At 41.8% G+C, this 22464-nt stretch overlaps 1 protein-coding gene across 3 annotated transcripts in view; it reads left to right on the top strand.

Annotated features, from left to right (window-relative positions):
- Nucleotides 1-450: 450 nt before the first annotated feature.
- Nucleotides 451-22464, top strand: part of RNASEH2B (ribonuclease H2 subunit B) — a 60350-nt gene continuing 38336 nt past the window's right edge. The window contains exons 1-3 of one of the 3 annotated variants that reach the window (XM_050950886.1): nt 451-833; nt 15629-15700; nt 18117-18224. In XM_050950886.1, coding sequence (XP_050806843.1) covers nt 719-833; nt 15629-15700; nt 18117-18224 — 295 coding nt within the window. In that variant the 5' untranslated portion in view covers nt 451-718. The remainder of the gene's footprint in view (nt 834-15628; nt 15701-18116; nt 18225-22464) is intronic. The other 2 variants (XM_050950877.1, XM_050950868.1) reach the window with 2 other exon arrangements.

Consider the following 22464-nt stretch of genomic DNA (forward strand, 5'->3'; position numbering starts at 1 on the left):
TGGTTGTAGGGTGTGTTTTTGTATAACGTTGTATGATGGCAAACAACGTGCGCTGCTATTTCATGCCCCCCTTAACAGATGCTATTAACAGTAGCGTGGATCGGCTCTTTGGGGCCGGGATCGGCTCTGTGTTGAGTCTGGGCAGCACAATGCGGCCCCGCTCCAGGACTGCAATGCCCGGCACAAGGCCTGGGCACGGCGGAATGAGCGGTGCGGAGAACCTCCGCGCTCTGCCGGGTGCGACTATAACGCAATGGGGAGTTTCCTCCTGTTAGTCCCTTGGGGCCGGGGTAGGCGGGTGTGCGGAGGGAGGTGCGGGGGAGGGGTCCGCCCCTCAGCTCACGGCGGCGCACTGCAGCGCCTCACAGCTGGGGAAGGGCTCAGGGGCGGGGAATCAGCCCCGCCGCGCAGAGGGAGGGGGCGAGCGCGAGCGCGAGCGCGAGGCGCCGCAGTGTGTCCGGCTCCGCTCCCGCCCCTCCTGGGCGCGTACCATTTGGCGGCGCTGGTGGGGGGGGTGCGCGGCAAACCTCAGCTAGGGGTTGCCTGGCTGCCGCGCGAGCGACTGGGCTCCCCCGTGACCCCCGCGCGCAGATCGCGCGGCCCCCGCCTCCCCCCGGGCTCTCGGGCCTCCGCCGGGCCTGGGGCAGCGCTGGCGGGAGGGCTCTGCGCACGCGGCTCCCCCGCCCCGCGCGTCCACCCCGGCCCCGCCGTTATTCGGATGCGGAGGCCGAGACGGGCAGCGCCGAGAGCGCAGGGGTCCCGGACCATGCTGGGTGGCGGGCGGCGGCGCCCGGCGGACTCGCAACCCGACCAGTGGGTGCTGGTTGCACCAGGTAACCCCCCTCCCAGGCCTCACGGAGCAGCTGGAGCCCTGCGCCCCGTCTCCCACCAGCGCCCCCGGGGGAGATTGCGCCTCCCTCAGCGGCCCCTGTCCCAGCCCCCCACCAGCGCCCCTGGGGAGACTGGAGCCCTGTACCCCATCTCGGCCAGGAGGGGCAAGACCTCAGTGCAGTGTGATTTGATCCCCTTGGTCCAGCCAGGCTCCCCTTGTTGTTGTGCCCCATCCAGCCCCAGGGAGCAGTACCCAGCGGGAGCTGAGGGGCTACTCATTGTAGGTTAAATTCTTTGCAGCTGTATTACAGTCAAGGGGGCAGCTGCAGGAGGTGTATTTAAGGCAGGATTTGATGGTTTATATCTGCTGCCCCTTCCCGCTCAGGGGTGAGCTAGATGCATCTCAAAGGCTACTGATGTTGCAGAAGGGGAGAGAGCTCTTCCCTTATCAAATGCTTAGATTTCCTTGGCTGACTTGCACCCTAGTCAAGACCTCTTTGTATATCCAGCCAACCCCTATCCTGCTAAGTTGCTGGATCATCTACTAGAGCTTCCTGTGTGTAACCTTAAGCAAAGTTTACAGAGTTCACCATTCTGCTTTTTAGTCTGGACTCAATATTTTCCTACATCACTAGGATGTCACAGGGTTTAACTCATTAGAATTAGTAAATTGCTGTGAGATCCTTGGAGAGAAGATGCTGTACAAGTGCAAAATGTTATTTCTAGAATACTCCCACAGGTGCTTGATCTCACCTGTTTTTGACGATCTCTAGTGAAGGAGCCTCACCTACTTAACAGTTTATTCTCTCTGCTGTTTTCTAAAGGGAATGGCATAGAGACATAAACATCAGGTTTGAAACACTTAGACCCCTCTGAAACACAAAGTTCTAAACCTGATGGGATCTAGTCAACCCTTCATCCTTATAGGATAATAAACAGAATTCCCTGTGTCTGATGGAAGAATGTTTCAGATGAGGGCCTTAAAAACTGAAATCCTCTCTGGCCTGTATTTCCCTCCATTCCACAACTGTCATTCAGTATGGTTTGTAAATGTAACATTGCATTACTGCTAATTTTTTGCAGTGTCTGGATTAAAAATATCATTTGATTCTTATCTTCAGTAATCTCCGAACAAAAAATTGGTTATTTTTTAAATGAAGGTGGCTGAGTGAGAGAGAATGTGCACAAACTGTAGAAAACTGAGAAAAGATGCATTTCTCAACCCTATTTTCTTCTGGATTTACTGATTCCTTCCTGGCTTCATTCTTATCTTTTCTCTTCCACACCTGGATCTGACACCAATTGAAATTTACTAAATATTTTTGGATGTTTTTCTGCCTCTTCAATATTGATTTCAGTTACAACACAGAATACACAGTGCTCACTTTATATTATTATTATTACAAAAATATGCACTGTAAAAATGATACAAGAAATATTATATTCTTCTACTATATATATCAGTTCCTGTCATACAAGTACTAAAGTGTAATCTCTTGATCCTGAAAGTGTAACTTACAAATGCAGATTTTTTTTGGTTACATAACTGCACTCAAAAACAAAACTGTAAAACTTTAGAACCTACAAGTCCATTCAGTCCTACTTCTTATTCTGCCAATCGCCAAGACAAACACGGTTGTTTACATTGATGGGAGATACTGCTGTCTGCTTATTATTTACAATGTCACCTGAAAGTGAGAATAGGCATTTGCATGGCACTTTTGTAGCCAGCGTTGCAAGGTATTTACATGCCAGATATGCTAAACATTCGTATGCCCCTTCCTTGCTTTGGCCACCATTCCAGAGGACATGTCGATGATGCTTATTAAAAAAATAATGCATCAATTAAATTTGAGACTGTACTCCTTAGAGGGAGAATTGTATACTGCCTGCCTTGTTTTACTTGCATTCTGCATATGTTTCATGTTATAGCAGTCTCAGATGATGACCCAGCACGTGTTTGTTTTAAGACCACTTTCACAGCACATTTGACAAAACGCAAAGAAGGTACCAATGTGAGATTTCTAAAAATTGCTACAGCACTCAACCCAAGGTTTAAGAATCTGAAGTGCCATCCAAAATCTAAGAGGGAAGAGGTGTAGAGGATGCTTTTATAAGTCTTAAAAGAGCAACACTCTGATGCAGAAACTACAGAACCCAAACCACCAAAAAAGAAAATCAATCTTCTGCTGATGTCATCTGACTCAGATGAAGAAAATAAACATGTCAGTCCGTGCTGCTTTGGAGCATTATCAAGCAGAACCCATCATCAGCATGGAACCATGTCCTCTGGAATGGTGCTTGAAGCATGAAGGGATCTATGAATTTTTAGCGCATCTGGCACGTAAATATCTTGCAGTGCTGGCTACAACAGTGCCATGCGAACGCTTGTTCTCACTTTCAGGTTACATGGTAAACAAGAAGCAGGCAGCATTACCGTCTACAAATGTAAACAAATTTGTTTGTCTGAGTGATTGGCTGACCAAGAAGTAGGTCTGAGTGGACTTGTAGACTCTAAAGTTTACATTGTTTTATTTTTAAATGCAGGGTTTTTTTTATATAATTCTACATTGTAAGTTCAACTTTCATGGTAAAGAGATTGCACTACAATATTTGTATGGAGTGAATTGAAAAATACTATTTCTTCTGCTTTTTACGGTACAAATATTTGTAATAAAAATAAATATAATGTGAGCACTGAACGCTTTGTATTCTGTGTTGTAATAGAAATTAATATACACTTCTACTCCGATATAACACGACCCGATATAACACGAATTCGGATATAATGTGGAAAGGCAGCGCTCTGGGGACGGGGCTGCGCACTCCAGCAGATCAAAGCAAGTTCAATATAACACGGTTTCACCTATAACGCGGCAAGATTTTTTGGCTCCCGAGGACAGCATTATATTGGGGTAGACGTGTATTTGAAAATGTGGTAAACATCTAAAAATGTTTAAAATAAAGTATATTCTATTGTTGTTTAACAATGCAATTAATCACGATTAATTTTTTTAATCTCTTAACAGCCCTAATAATAACTACTAGCTCTTACATCATGCATTTCATCTGCAGATCTCAAAGCAGTTTACAAGGGATGTCAGTATCATTCTCCTCATTTTACGGATGGGAAGACTGAGATACAGTGCGAGGTGAAGTGAGTTCACCTACCAGGCTAGTGGCAGAACCAGGAATAGAACCCAGATTTCCCGAATTCCAGTATAGGATGGGGATTCACTTCCACTTTAAAAGGCAACAAAGAGTCCTATGGCACCTTTTAGACTAACAGACATGAATTCACCCACAAAAGCTTATATTCGAATACGTTGGTTAGTCTATAAGGTGCCACAGGACTCTTTGTTGCTTTTTACAGATCCAGACTAACACGGCTCCCCCCTCTGATACTTCTTACTTTGACATCTATGCAAACTTCAGTTTAGAGTTAAGTACAGTATTCAAACTGTTGGCTTTGCCCACAAATGCCTCTGTCCTATTAATTTTAACACACTTAACTTTATGCATGTGAGCAGTCAGTTCTGTGCAAGATGTTAATCTCTCACATCAGCATTTTCAGGATTGGATCCAGAGCTTGTAACTTCCATGAACTCAAACAGGTTTCCTTACAGAGGCTATGTGTACACTGGGGGGCTTTACTGGTATAGTATAGGTATAATATACCAGCAGAGTGCTCCTGATGTGGGAACAGCTGCATTGGCAAAGCTGCCAACTTTTCCAGCACAGCTCCAGCAAAGTTTATAAAGTTCATCAAATGTACAGGAAAGTTTATTAAATTCAATAGTACCTGCAAGCACATATTGAGTTTCAAAAGTCCATAGCAAATAGCTCCAAGGTTTTGCTGCTGACATAATCAGAAATAGTCCTAGGTCTAATTGGTCTAATAGTTGAGGTCTAATTGAAGACCACTGAATATAATACATTTAATGTTTTTTGATAAAGTGTTTTTGATAAATTACAGAAAGTTGAATGTCACTTTTTGAAGTCCCATATTTCAGAAGTGTTTTGTCTAATTTCTGTAAAATTCTCTTATGGCGATACTTGCAAAATTTGACTTTGCTTTCCAAATTTCCAACATCATAGTCTGTTTTTTGAGGAAGTTAAGTGGGCAAAATGGGGCTTATAACAAAAGCTAGTTACAGTGTTAGGGCCTGATCATGATAACTCTTGCTCATGTGAGTAGTCCTTACTCATGATAATAGTTCCATGACTACTTATGTGGGTAAGGGTTACTCAGATGAATAATTATTTACAGGATCTGGTCCTTAATTGTGGAATCTCTATCTTGTCTCCCTAATTCTTGCAACTCCTTTGTGGGGTAGGTAAGTAACAAATTTCTGATCTTATGCAGGGAAACTTATGGAGAGGAAAGATTTGTTTTACTGTTACAACAAGAAGCACAAAAGAGCTATTTGTTACTTTTTCTTCTTGGAAAGTAGGTACATCCAAAGGATCCCATCCTACAAACACTAAGGCACACCTGTGGCTGCTCGCATGAGTAATCTTAGCATTAGAATAGCTCACATGGGTGTTGATATCATGTACCACCCTATATATTCAGTTGCATTATTTTCACCTGGACATGAATAGTTCGTCTTGCTTTGATTGTGCCTTTTTTTAACATTAATGGAGATGATGGGCTAATTCTGCAAAGAAACAGATGTCTTGGAATCGATCCAAACAGAGAAGGGAAACTGAAATTAGGGGACTTGTCAGCAAGTATTCAGAAATAAAACTGAAACTCTACCTAAATCATGTGTATCTTGATATCTGCCAAGCCCTAAGCAGCATGGCAGCAGCTTGCTATACTGAAAACTGTGTGAAATAGAGTGCTACAAAGTTAGGGCCTGACTCTGCAAACACTTAACCACACACACTTTTCTCATGTGACTAGTCCCATTGTACCCAGAATTTAGTATTGTATTAATGTCACAGAGACCATTGAACAGCCCTCGCATGATTTCTAGTTGCTAATGGTAGACTGGGGGCTGGTCTACACAGGGGGGGATTGATCTAAGATACGCAATTTCAGCTATGCTATTTGTGTAGCTGAAGTTGAAGTATCTTAGTTTGACTTACCTGGCCTTCCTCACAGCGGCAAGCCAACCGCTGCGGCTCCCCCGTCGACTCCACTTACTCCTCCTGCTGAGGTGGAGTATGGGCGTCGATTCGGGGATCGATTTATCGCATCTAGATGAGACACAATAAATTGATCCCCGATAGATCGATTACTACCCACCGATCCGGCGGGTAGTGTAGACATGGCCTGGATTGAAACCAGCTAGAAATAAAAAGCTGTTATTCCATTATCCATCTCCTGACTCACCATTCAGACTGATAAAACAACGAGGAGTCCTTGTGGCATCTTAGAGACTAACAAATTTATTTGGGCATAAGCATTCGTGGGCTAGAACCCACTTCATCAAATGCAACTATTCAGACTGATAGTAAATCTTAATCTGAAACTTTTGCACTTCAATTAATGGTGACATGTTTTCCCCCGGCTGATCACTGTGATGCAGCATTGGAAAGGGCAAGATACTGTTGCAACAGAAATCAGTGGAATGCCAAATAGTTAAATTGGAAGACCGAGTGGTGCAATTTCTAAGGCTTCAGTTGAACTAATCAGAGCAGAGAAAAAGCCTGTTTTCATTGTTTAATAATGAAAGGAACAGTTATGTTGTGGCTTTACTTTTTCATCTGCAGGATATTTGGCATGTTTTCTAAGCAAATGTTGTTTACCAGAAACAATGCTACCAACCCATAGGGCAGGGGTGACCAACCTGAGTCTGAGAAGAAGCCAGAATTTACCAATGTACATGGCCAAAGAGCCACAGTAATATGTCCGCAGCCCCCTTGCAGCTCCCCCCACCCGCTCCCAGCATCTCCCATCCACCAGCAGCCCTGCCAATCGGCACCTTCCCCTTTCTCCCAGCACCTTCCAATCATCTGTTTCATGGCATGCAAGAGGCTTGTGGGAGGGAGGAGCGAGGGCACTGCAGGCTCAGGGGATGGGGTGGAGTTGGGGCAGGGTCCGTGGCAGAGCCATGGCTGAGCAGTGAGCACTCCCCAGCACACTGGAAAGTTGGCGCCTGTAGCTCCAGCCCCAGAGTCAGTGCCTATACAAGGAGCCATATATTAACTTCTGAAGAGCCGCATATGGCCCTGGAGCCACAGGTTGGCTCCCCTGCCATAGGGCATCAGCAAACATAACTGAATATGTGAGGCTTTCACATGAGCCCAAGGAATAAGAGAGGGAGTGACCAGCTTGAAAACTCTGGATTATATTGTAAAAGTAGTCATATTAAAATAAGCTCTAGGACTCATAGAATGTAAAATGTAATATATATCAACAACTTACATAGACAAATTATATTTATTCTTTTATATATCATTACTCCTGGGGGATTCTGTTCCAAAACTTTAAAAGTTTTGTGCACAATATTTTAAAATTCTGCAAAATTCTGCAAATTTTATTTGTCAAAATAACACTACATAATCATTCCAGTTCCAGTTATTTTGGTAATTTCAAAATACCTATCAGCAAGTATGTCTGTAACTATACAGACACACACACAAATTCCCCCGGGAGTAGAGAGTTAAAGAAACCCCTATGGCAACCCAGTTCCTGTTTCTCTGCCCCCATTACTTCCCCTCGCTCCAGATCCGAGCTGGGGGGCCAGACACGCACAATTCCTCACCCCTGAGCCCACCTTTGCCCCTCCCCAGCCAATACACCCAAACCACCTCCTCCCCAAAGCCCAGCTGCAAAGCCCCCCCAGCCCAGATACCTGCACCCTATCTCCCCGCCGGCCCAGATACCCATCTCCCCTCCCCGAGTTCAGCTGTGGGGCCCCCCCACGCCCAGACACCCTTCCCCCACAGAGCCCAGGGATCCAGAGGGAGAAACAGCCTGATGCTTGGTCCCAGGCTTGCACAGTTTCCTTCATGCTGCCTCTCTTTCCCTCAGGGAATGCTGGGAACTGCAGCTTCCAGGGACCCTCTAGCTCACTCTCCCTCCCCCTAGAAGTGTCTTCTGTGTGCAAGCTCTGCCGAGTCCAGTGGTTCGTAGTGGCAGCTACAGCACTACTGCCCATTTATGTGAGGGAAAGGAAATTCTGCGCAGACAGCGTTCATTTCTGCAAAATTCTGCATTGTGCAGTGACACAAAATTCCCCCAGGAGCAGCATGTTAAAACCCCGCCTTTTAAAACTTTTGTTTTTGTTCATTTCTGTTTAATCTAAAATAAAAGATGTTTAACCAGTTTGTTCATCTGACATAGAGCAAAACACGGTTATAGACTATTATAAAACAGAATCCAGGAATTGCTTAGAATTTGAAATTCAGAGAGACATTTGGCCTTTTATATTTATCTGTCTCTTCAACAACATTCCCTGAACAAGTAGGTTTAAAAAAAATGAAATAGAACTTTGTATATTTTACATAAAAACACAGCAGAATATATGTTTAATATTAAAGTCACCTTAAAAAGTTAGTGGATTGAGTGTCCAGGTCAAATTCAGTGGTGAGTTTAGAGAGAGGCTTTGTTGGCATAATTTACCTCTTCTTCCTGCAATGTGTACATTACACCAGCTTAGATTCCCTTACACTTAAGAACTTTTACCAACAGGTAATTTGCACCCCTTCTAATATGTCATCTCTGAATATGGCCCACTAAGTATTGGAAGACTACTTTGATGTAACTCGTAAGCTGTGGGGCCAGAAGAGAGGAGTGTTACAAGTAAAGTAACCAAAAAGAGATATGAGACCCTCCCCTACTTCTGTTTCCTATATTCTGGCTCCTGAGTGAGCAAGTTATACCAATTTAGGTATTATCTGCATTCAGGAATAGTGCTGATTCAGCAGTTGATGTACCTGCACCAATGTTAACCCTTAAGTGTAGACAAGAGGAAGCTAGGGTTTGCTTCAGTTACGCTAGTCAGGATTTAACCTTGCTTGGGCTAATGAGGGTTTACTTTACTGGGTGCAAACTCTGGCATGCCCTTATGTACACCTAAGGTTCAACGTGGGTATAGCTACACCAATTGCTGAATTAGTGCTATTTCTCTGTAGACAAGTCTAATTAGACTTCTTCCTTGTAAGTTGCTCTAAAAGAGTTCAATTATGTCTGAACAGGGTGAAGCCAGAGGCGGGCTATAGTGGTCCTGATATGCAAAATCAGTCATTCCACTTGGGAATAGGGGCAAAAGACTAACCAAACCATCTGATAGTTGTTTCTGTCTGAAGTTTCACTCAAGATAACTCGTGTTTGTCTGTGCACCTTACAATTCGCAGGTGATGGACAAGGTGGTGTAAGTTTGAGGAGCCTACCTCGTACCATCTTAAACATCACTTCTGAATTTAGCCCTTTGCTGGAGAGCACCAATCAGTGTATCAGTGATTGCCACACTGATAACCATTAGGGCATTGACAGTAAGCATTGGAGAAGTCCTCACTCAATTTTTGAAGATAGTATTATAGATTTGTTATGAAAAAAGCCAGAAATGTAAGCTCTCCAACACTCTGGTATTTGAACATAGTTGAGAAATCGAATGCGAAGGCAAAATTTTCAAAGAAAATGCAATGGATGCTCCTGCAGAATGTGTGTCTGTGCAAAAGTGCCTGTTTGCTGAAGTAGTTGAGGGTTTTTGTGAAGATGCAATATGGGACTGAGAGTCAAGAAATCAAGTTTATAGTCCTTTCTCTGATACTTGACTGACTTTCTGACCTCTACCAAGTCACTTATCCTCTGTGTAGCTGAGTTTATTCATTTGTTGATTGGAACTAATTAAACTTTGTAAAACTCTTAGATCATATAAAGTGTCATAAATCCTATATAATCTTATTCAGCCCTTCTAAAAGGTCTGTATTACTTATAAGCCCAGGAACAGAGTGATAGGGCATCACACTTATGTACCATAGAGTCATTGGTACTGAACTGAAGCCATGTACTTCAGAGTTCCTTGACTCCATGAGGTACACAAATGAAGTGAGATTATTAGATCTAAAATATCTGCAGTATTAGTATCTCTATCACTCTATTTAAAGCCTTTATTAAAGTATCTATCAAAAGGACTTCATCAAAATGTTCCCAGGTTATAAACAATGTGCAAACGCTGCGTGGGCCTGCAGTACTGCAGGGAATGGAAGAAAATATAATTATGCAGATGACTTTAAACTAGATAAATCCATATGTTTTAATATCTGTTTTTAAATGAAATCTTAACTTGGTATTTTGAGATTTTTTAATGAGCCTTTCTTTTTGAAAAAAAGTCCTCAATGTGCTTATAATGCCAACCTTAATGGCATCTTTTTGCCTGAGAATTCCATATCCTTTGATACCAGTCTGTTAAACAGAGTATTCATTTTAAAATTTGCTTATAAAAATAGATTTTTGGGTCATCCATAATTGCTTCATGTACCTTGGTGGGGTTTTATGTTCCTTTCCAATTTATTCATTTAACAATAACCATTATATATATGGAATTTGGTTGTATGTCTAACCTCCAGGAAATATGATAAGGTTTCCCCCAAGATTTTAGGAATGAGTCGGGCAAGTGAAAGTCATCAGATGACCTGAGTGTTTTTGTTAAATGTGAAAGAAGTCTGGACACTTTTAAAAAGCATTAATTGTTTGTTCTGGTATTATTTTAGACTTGGCCTGTGTTAAAGTGGGAGAGGCTTTCATGTGAGGGAATGCATGAGGATAGAAAATAAGGGTTCTGGGATTACACTTTAGTGTACCTGCTGAGCTGCACATTTTCAAAACCTTTATAGCCTCTCTTAAATCAGTTTCAGGATTGAGTAAGTTGTGAAATTCATTTTGTAGACTTCAGTGAAAATGACATGGCCATCTTAAAGTATTTTTTTAAAACTGGTGTTACTTGATGAATACTGCATAGATTACTGTAGACTATACCTTAAATAATATATACCAAAACAAATTTTAGAGAGACAAGGTGGATGAGGTAATATTCCTTTATTGAACCAATTAAAAAAAAAGCTCAAAAGCTTTTCTCTCTCACCAATGGAAGTTGGTCCAATAAGACAGTGGTTCTCAACCTAGAGTATGTGTATCCCTGGGGGTACACAGAGGTCTTCCAGGAGGTACATCAGCTTATCTAGATATTTGCCTGGTTTTACCACAGGCTACATAAGAAACACTAGCAAAGTCAGTACCAACTAAAATTTCATACAGACAATGACTTGTTTATACCACTCTATATAAACTATATACTGAAATGTAAGTGTGATATTTATATTCCAGTTGATTTATAATTATATGGTAAAAATGAAAAAGTAAGCAATTTTTCAGTAACAGTGTGCTGTGACACTTGTATTTATGTCTGATTTTGTAAGCAAGTAGTTTTTAAGAGCGGTGAAACTTGGGAGTATGCAAGACAAATCAAACTCCTGAAAGAGGTACAGTAGTCTGGAGAAGTTGAGAGCCACTGCAATAAGTGATATGACCTCACCCACCTTGTCTCTCTAATATCCTGAGACTAACGCAGCTACAATAATACTGCATTAAACCAGTTTTGACATTTATTTAAACAGCCTCATAAAGACATTGTGTTTAGCTCTTAATTACCTCATTTGTTGGGGTTATAAAGGCACTTTATATGTGTGTGAATCTGTAATATAGTCATTCTTAAATGCTGTGCCGTATGAACAATTGTCTAGTTTATCTATTGCTAATACACCTACCTTTACTGGGTGAGCAGTTTTGTCTATCTGCCTCCATCTTGGTACAGTATAGAATCCTAGAATATCAAGGTTGGAAGCTATCCCTTCCCCCATTGAATTAATTGAAAGGCATGATTTCTAATCAAAGGACCTTGCACGCTCTAACTTGTTTTTTTGCTCGTATAAAAGAAACTCCTTGGGACAGAGTTTATAAAAACTATTCTTGTATATTGTGGCAAATAATCCACCATCTTCCTTTAGGATTTAACAAGAGACCTCTTGCTGCATCTTCGGTTTGGCCTTTACTTATATTCTCCAATTTTTTTAACCAATTATGGGTCTTAGACCTTAAGACAAAAGACACATTTTAATTCTTAGTTTTCCTGGAAACAACAAAGATGCTTTGGTATTTCTTTTTAAGAAAGCCCATTGACTTAGCAACAACATTATCCTTTTCACTGAGTGTGGGGCTGAAAACCTCAAAAAAAGACAATCCAGTTACCTTTGTAAGTAAAGATCGCTATGCCTTTCTCAAGGCTTGCAAAATGTGGTCTTTTTCTCTTATATCTGATGCCCTTTCCACAAAAGTAATGCTTTCTTACCCTGACTTCTTATACAAGAGAGAATACTAAAGAATGTGTTCCGCATAAATAGGGTTTCTTAATGTTCAAGACCAAGTTGATTTGGTATCCATTTCTGCAAGACAGCACCCTTGCAATGTTCTCCCCGTCTGTATGCCAACCTGATATTCAAGCATAACTGATTTCTAATGAAAATTACTTCTAGTCAATGTAAGAAATGACAGAGTAAGTCATGCTGGTGGGGACCTGGCATTGTATGTGAAAGAGAGCCTAGAGTCACATAAAGTAAACAGCTTAAACGAATCAAAGTGTACCACAGAATCTCTATGGATAGAAATTCAATGCTTGAACAGTAAGAGTATAGTAAGTAGTAGGAATATACTACCAGCTCCCTGACCAGGATGGTGATAGTGATTGTGAAATCCTCAGGGAGATTAGACAGGCTACAAAGACAGAAAATAAATTAATGATGAGGGATTTCAACTATCTTCATATTGACTGGATATATGTCACCTCAGGAAGGGACACAGATAAAATTTCTAGAGATCATAAGTAACTGCTTGTTGGAACAGCTTGTCCTGGAATCCACAGAGGGAGAGCCAATTCTTGTTTTAGTCCTAAGTGATACACAGAATCTGGTCCAACAGGTGATTATAACTGAATTGCTCAGTAATAGCGACTATAATATAAAAGACAGTAAGAGACCCCAAAAATGCCACAGTGGTTTAACAGCAGAGTAAAAGAAATGGTTAAAAGCAGTGGTGTAGCCAGGTTTTAACAGCAGTGGGAGCAAGCAAACATAAAAAAGGCGCCCCCTTTGGCTCCTCCTGCCACGCCGTGCCCCCTCCCCCCTTGGCTGGCTCCTCCGGCCACACTGTGGCCATGCTGCGCCCCCTCATGGCTGTACAGGGAGGCTGGCAGAGGACAGAGGTACGAGGGGAGGTGAAGGGGATGGAAAGGCAGGGGCATGGGGTACATGGGAGGGGTACACGGGTTATAGAGCTTGGGGAGGGGTTACCGGGAATGGGAGTGGACTGGAGTCCCCGAGGTTCTCTGTGCAGAGGGGCCTGGAGCTGCCCCTGGGACCGGGAGAGCCTGGGAGGGGCTCGCCGCGTGCAGCACCAGCCCAGCTCAGCGCTGGCCCTACCTCTTGGGGGGTAGGGGAAGAAGGTCAGGCGCGGTCCGAGCGAGCTGCTTCTGCGCCGGTCTGCCGCAGCCGCCTGCCCCACGGCTCCTTCGGCCGTGTTGCTGGCAGTGCTGGCCGGCAGGTGCCGCTTCCGCCTCGTGATCAGCTATCTCCTTCCTGCTGGGAGAGACAGCTGATCGGCGGGGGCAGGGCGGAAGCCGGATAGGCCTTTCAGAGCAGAGCCCGTGAGGTGCTGCTTTTTAAAAATGTGGGGAGGAGAAACAGCTGCTTCTGATGCATCCCACTAGCTACGCTACTGGTTAAAGGCAAAAAGGCATCCTTCAAAAATTGGAAGTCGAGTCCTAGTGAAGAAAATAGAAAGGAGCATAAATTCTGGTAGGTCAAGCGTAAACTAGGCAGGCCAAGAAAGAATCTGAAGAGCAACTAGAAAAAGACACAAAAACTAACAACAAATATTTTTTTAAGTACATTGGAAGCAAGAAGCCTACCAAACAGTCAGTGGGGCCACTCGACGATCGAAGTCCTAAAGGAGCACTGTAGGAAGACAAGGCCGTTATGGAGAAGCTAAATGAATTCTTTGTATTGGTCTTCACTGTATTGGATGTGAGGGACATCCTTGCACCTAAGCCATTATTTTAGGTGACAAATCTGAGGAACTTTCACAGCTTGAGAAGTCAATAGAGGAGGTTTTGGAACAAATAGATAAATTAAACAGTAATACGCCCCCAAGACGAGTTGATATTCACCTAAGAGTTCTGCAATTTCATATCTGAGTTTCTTCAGAACTACGCCCTGTGATATGATACCTATAACGTATTTCAGCCTCTGTATCAGATAACTGGAGGGTAGCTAATGGACACCAATTTTTAACAAAGTTCCCAGAGGTGATCCTGGCAATTACAGGCCAGTAAGTCTAACTTAAGTACCAGGAAATTGGTTGAATCTGTAGGTCAGAAAAAAATTATCAAGTACATAGATGAACAAAATGCGTTGGGTTTTATAAAGGCAAATGCTGCCTCACCAATCTAATAGAACTCTTTGAAAGTGTCAACAAACATGGACAAGGGTGATGGAAATAGTGTACTTGGACTTTCAGAAAGCTTTTGACAAGGTTCCTCGCCAAAGGCTCTTAAGCAGAGTGTGCAGTCATGGGATAAGAGAAGGTCCTCTCATAGATCAGTAACTGGTTAAAAGCTGGGAATCAAGGGGTATCTCTACAGTGCAGTTAGATATTTATGGCTTGCCCGTGCCAGCTGACTCAAGCTCCCAGGACTCAGGCTAAGGGGCTGTTTAATTATGGTGTAGATGTTCAGGCTCAGGCCTGAACGTCTACACCACAATTAAACAGCCCTTTAATCCAAGCCCCGTGAGCCTGAGTCAGCTGGTACAGGCCAGTTGCGGGTTTTTAATGGCAGTGCAGGTATACCCAAAGGGTAGGAATAAATGGAGAGAGGTAAATAGGAGGGTCCCCAAAGGATCTGTGCTGAGACCAGTACTGTTCAACATACTTATACATGATCTGGGAAAGGGTGTAAATGGTGAGGTGGCAAAATTTGCAGATGATACAAAATTACTTAAAATAGTTAAGTCCAAATCTGACCGTGAAGAGTTGCAAAGGGATCTCACAGAACTGTATGACTGTGACAAAATGGCAAATGAAATTCAGTGTTAATGAGGGCACAGCCATGCATTTTTGAAAACATAATTCCAACTATACATACAAAACAATGATGTCTAAATCAGTTGTTACCGCATAAGAAAGAGATTGTGACGGCACTGTGGCTAGTTCTCTGAAAACATCCACTGAGTGTGCAGCAGCAGTCCCCGTCCTGTCCCCCACCCACCCCCCAGAAAAGCTAACATTATGTTAGGAACCATTAGGAATGGGATAGAAAACAAAACTGAAAATATCATAACACCACTGAACAAATCCATGAACACCCACACCTTCAGTACTATCTGCAGTTTTGGTCACCCCATCTCAAAAAAGATATATTAGGATATATTAGCATATATTTAATATATTAGAGATGCAACCGCATGCTCTTGGTGTCCCTAAACCTCCAATTTCCAAAAGCTAGGAATGGATGACGGGGGGGTGGATGATTGGAAATTGCCCTGTTCTGTCCATTTTTTCTGAAGCACTGGCACTTGCCATTGTCATAAGAAGGCTACTGGGCTAGGTGGCCATTGTTCTTGTCCGGTATAGCCATTCTTGTGTGCTGATGTAATGGGCATACTGTGTGGCTTTCGGGGGGAAATTACTAGTATCTGAAAGGTAAATCCAGGTAATACAGACAAGTATGTTGGTGAAGTATGATGGGGTGGGAAAGATCTCTCAATTTATGAATTTTAAAATTATTTTCAGAGCCTGTTACTGATATTCCTGTGAAACCTGATCGTGGACCTTTATTTACAAGACTGCGTAATCCAAGTACAGGCAAGTTTGCAACAGTTAAGGACATTGTTAATATTATGGTTAATTCTCTCCTTATCTCTACCAGATTAATATTTTGCAGACTGAAACGATGATAGTGTTAATTTCATGTGCCAGAGATTTTGCTGACGATGCCGTGTAGTTAATTCAGTTCAAACATTTAGGATTTATTTTATAATTTTAATTGGTGGAATTGTTCATCAGAAATATTGGCAGCATAAAAAAGTGGTATATTTCAAATATATCTTTTAAATGCATTAGTTTTTTGGGGATCCACAAGCATTTCTTATAAATCCAAATTTAGATTCTTCAGCTAGTCACCTTATGCTATAAAATAAACATTCACTTAGGAGAGGGTTTTATTATACTTGCCAAACTTTTGAGCCTTTTCATTTTTAACTACAATTTTCTTTTTACTCAGTCCAAAGTGAGGTATCTCTTTTCTTGTCAGTAGATGATGATTTACCTTTAATTAGAAACATATTGGAAAAACAAATAATGTAGAAAATTTAATGAAGCTCCTTCCAATCTCCAAAATAATCATTTTCTTCTTTGGTTGCATAGCTAAAGTATCTTAAAGCTCCCTTTGTCTGAGCCTTTCTTTTCATTAAAGTATGCAGTATTAAACCCTGTTTAGTTTATTTAAACAGAAAATCTTCACATTTAAAGTAGTTTGTTTGAAAAAATCTGGTTAAGGTTGTTTCTTCGCTCCCTTCATAAATTCATTTGCTTTCGGTAGGATCACTGGGTTTTTTAAAATGTCACCACTCATGTTTATAACATTAAAACACATCAGAGAAACTTAATTACAGGTGCAGATAATCATCTAGTTTCTGTTTTGTGCCTAAAGGAAGAGATTAGTGAAAGATAAGAGATGCAGAATGAAAAGAGAGTTTATTAATTCTGCTTAAAAATATTCAGAATTTAGCTTCAAAATATAAAGCAATGCACAACTTCCTTCTGCTGTACTGAATTGGCTTTGCAATTTGTCACCAGAATTGAAAAAAATGTGGATAAGAATTTATATTTTACCAGGGAAGGAAGTGATCTGTTTAACTTGTAGAATAAAAAGTGTGTGGGTAAGGCTTTTAGAAAAAGAGCTTTAAGTGTAGTTGTTGACACCGAAGCTGGGTAACTTTACTAATAGAACAGAGGTCGGCAACCTTTCAGAAGTGGTGTGCTGAGTCTTCATTTATTCACTCTAAATTAAGGTTTCGCGTGCCAGTAATACATTTTAACGTTTTTAGAAGGTCTCTTTCTAGAAGTCTATTATATATAACTAAACTATTGTTGTATGTAAAGTAAATAAGGTTTTTAAAATGTTTAAGAAGCTTCATTTAAAATTAAATTAAAATGCAGAGCCCCCCAGAACGGTGGCCAGGACCCAGGCAGTATGAGTGCCACTGAAAATAAGCTCGTGTGCCGCCTTCGGCACACGTGCCATAGGTTGCTTACCCCTGCTGTAGAGTTACCAGAAGCCTATTTAAAGATCTGTAATGCGCAATCCTTTGGTTATGTAACCTTATGTATGAGTGCAGCATCTGAAATAGGAAGAGAAGAAAACACCCTTTTAGCATCTTTTTAGAATATTTGTGTTTTAATAAATAAATTGTTGTCTCCAAATATTGTGTAAACACCCATGCAATGTTGGTGTGCTCTTGAGTGCTCAGCCAGAACTAACCAAGACTGCAAAATCATACGACTTCCAAAGCAAAGTCTTGGTGACTTACCATTATAGTAATGGAGATTGTCAGCCTTTTTCATAATATATTTGACATTTTGTAATCAAAACTAACATGGGAGGCATAAAAATGATCCATTCCACTTTGTCCATGTGAACCAGTGAGAAGCAGGGGGATTTTGTGAAGGGGCCTAAAACAAAGCATTTCTGTAATCTCCAGGATTTCAAGTTTCTAATGAAACCCACTAGTTCAGCTCCATTTCCCTAATTCATTTAACCCATACTCTCCCTACATCTGTACCAACACACAAAAATAAACGACAAACAATAAAATGGCATTTAAAACAGCTGGTACTCTCTTTCCCTATCCCTGAGTCAGATAACTCAGAGACAGACGCAAAGAAAGAACAGCGAAATTCTCGCTGTCACCACTCCCTCCCATACAGACAAAAGCTAATTTCTTGTGTGATCTGATTTGGGTTGGAATCAAAGGCTTTGCACTGTAAAATGAACTATTCACACTTTTTATTTATTGATTCAAAATTGAGAGGGGATTATAGAGCTGGTAAACGAACATCTGTATATAATAGTTTTCTTTGTCTAAGCTTTCTTTGTAGTTACAGTGTATGTAGAATGTATGTATGTTTATATATATATTAGGCACATTCTTCAGACATACTGGATGGTCTTTTGATTTTCATGAAAGCTTACAAATACAAACCAGATTTCTTTTAACAGGGGAAGCTGCCCTGTACTTATTCAATAGCAGTGCACAGCAGCTGTTTGAAGTAAAAGCTTTTCATGAAGAATATCGTTCTTGGTTTATAGGTCAGACTGTTCAACATGGTGAGTAACATAGTGTTTCTTCTCCCTTACCCCTAAGTGTAACTAATATTCATACATTTTTCCCCCCATAAATTTACTGGTGTGTCTCCTAATCGTAGAGTCCAGTCACACAGTATCTCCACCTTCTGAGGCACTCACATGCCATCTGGATTTAGCCAGGGGTGTGGCTTTGTGGTCTCTTAGAAGACTGCCTTTGGCAGCCTCAATTAGACAGATGTTCGTGTGTCTTGAAAAAAATCAAATTGTAGTAAACTCAAGTGCCACAAAATATTTAGCTTTCCTTTTCAATCAACCTGACAAGTCCTCAGGGAACGTATGTATATTTTAATTTGAGGGAAAAAAGCATAAATGGACCCATTTATTTTAGCAATGAAATATAGTTTCAGGCATTGAACATTTGGTCTCTCTTCCTTTCACTTACCGTTCTGGTTCCCAGAAAAGCTTTGGGATCTCAAGCTGATGGTTCTTTTTCTGAGGCTGGTATTTAGGAATTTCATAACCTGGAGCAAGTTCCCCTATTTATTCACAGCCTTCTCCTCATCCTAGTCTATCTTTTTAAATAGAAGGCAGACAACTTTCTGTACCTTCTCACCAAGGATCTAACAATGTTTTTATCAGTGAGGATGTCACTAGAGAAAAGTTTCCTGCCCAGTCAATTACTGCATCCTATTTTATTTGATTTTTTTTGTAGACAAAGTATCATCTAATGATGGGGAACACACTATTTTCTAAAAACTGTATATCTTCTTTAATTGCATTATCCCTAGGTGTGTGTTTAATTCTAAATTTCCTTTGCACAGGTGCATATAGGAATAACCAGATTGCAAGTAATGATGCTGTAAGCTTTGACTTGCTGCGGATGGGTGTTGAGCCAAGGGAGTGTGCATGCTTCATGCTACTGATTATGTTGAATTTTCTATGTCCCCTTCTCCTCCCACCTTCTTTCTTGGCGCCTGAGGCCTGGTCTACACTACGAGTTTATGTCGAATTTAGCAGCATTAAATCGAATTAACCCTGCACCCGTCCACACAACAAAGCCATTTTTGTCGACATAAAGGGCTCTTAAAATTGATTTCTGTACTCCTCTCCGACAAGGGGAGTAGCACTGAAATTGACATTGCCATTTCGAATTAGGTTTAGGATGGCCACAATTCAACGCTATTGGCCTCCGGGACCTATCCCACAGTGTACGATTGTGACCGCTCTGGACAGCAATCTGAACTTGGATGCACTGGCCAGGTAGACAGGAAAAGCCCTGCGAACTTTTGAATTTTATTTCCTGTTTGCCCAGTGTGGAGCGCTGATCAGCACAGGTGACCGTGCAGTCCCAGAATCAAAAAAAGAGTTCCAGCCTGGACCGTACGGGAGATACTGAATCTGGTCTCTGTATGGGGAGATGAATCTGTTCTATTAGAACTCTGTTCCAAAAGACAAAATGCCAAAACATTTGAAAAAATCTCCAAGGCCATGATGGACAGAGGCCACAACAGGGACTCAGCACAGTGCTGCATGAAACTTAAGGAGCTGAGACAAGTGTACCAGAAAGCCAAAGAATCAAATGGACGCTCACGGAGGGAGGGGCGACTGATGACTGTAGCTATCCCACAGTTCCTGCACTCTCCAAAAACCATTTGAATTCTGGGCTGAGCTCCCAGTGCCTGAAGGGTCAAAAACATTGTCGCGGGTGGTTCAGGGTATATGTCGTCAGCCTCCCCTCCCTTTGTGAAAGCAAAGGGAAAAAAATAGTTTCTTGCCTTTTTTCAATGTCACCGTATGTCTCCTGGTTGCTGCTGGCAGACACGGTGCTGCAGCGCTGCACAGCAGCGTCCCCTTGCTTTGCCTTGTGGACGGCAGATGGTACACTATGAGTGGTCTCTGTCGTCATTGTCCTGTGGGTGCTCCTGGCTGGCCTCGGTGAGGTCAGTCGGGGGCGCCTGCATGACAGCAGCAGACGGTACAGTATGACTGGTAACCGTCTTTGTCAACTTGCAAAGCAGCAGACGGTACAGTATGGATGATAACCATCTTTGCTAACTTGCAAAGGCACGGAGATGCTGCTGTGTAGCACTGCAGTACCGCGTCTGTCAGCAGCATCCAGTAGATATACGGTGACAGTGGAAAAAGGCTGAATGGGCTCCATGGTTGCCGTGCTATGGCATCTGCCCGGGCAATCTAGGGAAAAGAGTGTGAAATGATTGTCTGCCGTTGCTTTCATGGAGGGAGGATTGACTGATGATATGGACCCATAACCACCCGCAACAAATTTTTGGCCCCATCAGGCATTGGGATCTCAACCCAGATTTCCAATGGGCAGGGGAGACTGCGGAAACTATGGGATAGCTATGGGATAGCTACCCACAGTGCAACGCTCCGGAAGTCGACGCTAGCCTCTGTACTATGGATGCACACCGCTGAATTAATGTGCTTAGTATGGCCGCATGCACTCGACTTTATACAATCTGTTTCCAAAATCGGTTTCTGTAAAATCAGAATAATCCTGTAGTGTAGACATACCCTGAGAAACCATCACCTGCATCCTGTCCTCAGGAACCATTACCTGCATTTTGTTTAGAAGCCTGGAAAGGTGTTCCTAATTTCTTTGAGTGCTGCAGGGACATGTATAAAATTAACTCCTGTAGCTCTGAAAAAGTAGTTCTTCTGATGATAATTCTCCAGCTTTTTGTTTTTGTTTGAGTATTCTAGGTATGTAGAAGTCTGAAATTCATTAGTTTTTCACTTCCTTTAAAATGGGTCCGTGTTCAACCTAGTTTTGTTAGTGAGCTTTTCAGGTTCCTGAGTGGAGTTTCCCTGTCATTTCTCCCATTTGTCTGACATATCAATACTTGTGCCATGGAATCTTTTATTCTTGATTTCCTGCATCCCCTGAAAGAGGAGCTTACTCCAGTTCCCTGTAATTCTTGTTATCTTCTCTTGTTGGCCTTTTTTTTCTTTATATCCCACTGCTGATGCAAATACACTACCTGGAAGGTGGGTTGAACTGCCTCTCAAGCAGTAACATATTTGTTGTGGCTCTTAATGATCTAGTTTACAGAAGCTGCTGTTTGAAAAGAGTAACATTACCTCCCTTTGATAGCCAGCATGTCACCTTCACAGCATGCTCCCTCTTCAGCTGTTCCAAAAACTTAGACCTGATCTGCACCTAAAACATAGATTGACTTAGCTGTGTTACTCAAGAGTATGAAAAAGTAAGCCTACCAAAGCCTCGGTTTAGACACAGATAGGTTGATGGAAGAATTCTGTCAAACTAGCTACTGGCTCTCAAGGGGGTGGATTTACTACACCACTGCAGCTCTACTATTGTAGCACTTGTAGTGTAGACATATCCTGAGTTCCCTGCTGCCTTCCAAAGGCCTGTCTTTCTTTCTGCCTTTTTATAATTTATTTTTAAATATTTAATGATGATCTCATTGTTTGGATTTTTCTCATATTTTCCAAGTGACAGTAATGCATTATTAGACTCATTGGTACTGGAAATGTTGTTTTTATGGGAACAAATGAGTGTGTAGAGAAATAGAAATACATTTAGTATTCTATGTCCCCAAAATACAAAAAAGCTGCTTTAAAAAAAATTGCTTTCTCAGTGCTATGATAGTACCTTCCAGCCGTCAGATTAAAAGGTACCAATGACAAGGAATGACTGTAAGACAGAACTTGGGGAATGAGGTTTCATACTTACTTAGCGATCTTACTCTAAAATGGAGAAGATTTGGAAATAAATGTGCAAATTAATTAAAGACATCACAAATTATAATTTACCATTGGGCCTGTTGGTTCTGTTGTTACGTCTTTGGCAAGATTTAGGAAATACTTTCCCCATTTTGTATGTTAAAATTTCATTTCCTATTAGTGAATTAAAACAAAAACCTCTCTCTAGCTGTCAAGTCCAAATAGCTACACTCATTTTTGCTTTTCTAATTTCAAATGGTTATCAATTATTAGATCTTATCTAATGAATTGCTTTCAAGTTACATTGTTGTTTCCTATTATTTATATTGAAGGCTCTGTTAAATGAAGGCCCTATACTGCAACTGGTATATATTATTAAGCATACGCACTGGACCATATTCTCTGGTCTACCAAGTTCACTTTGTGTCGCATAAGAAACCAACAGAGAATTCCCCCATGCAGAGGGAATCTCTGGCCTTTGTAAAGCATGCAGAATTCAGCTACAACTCATCTTTTGCTTCCTACTGCAGAGCTTGCTGCCTGATGTAAATGG

Source organism: Gopherus flavomarginatus, chromosome 1 (genome assembly GCF_025201925.1).
Source record: "Gopherus flavomarginatus isolate rGopFla2 chromosome 1, rGopFla2.mat.asm, whole genome shotgun sequence".
NCBI classification, from domain to species: Eukaryota; Metazoa; Chordata; order Testudines; family Testudinidae; genus Gopherus; species Gopherus flavomarginatus.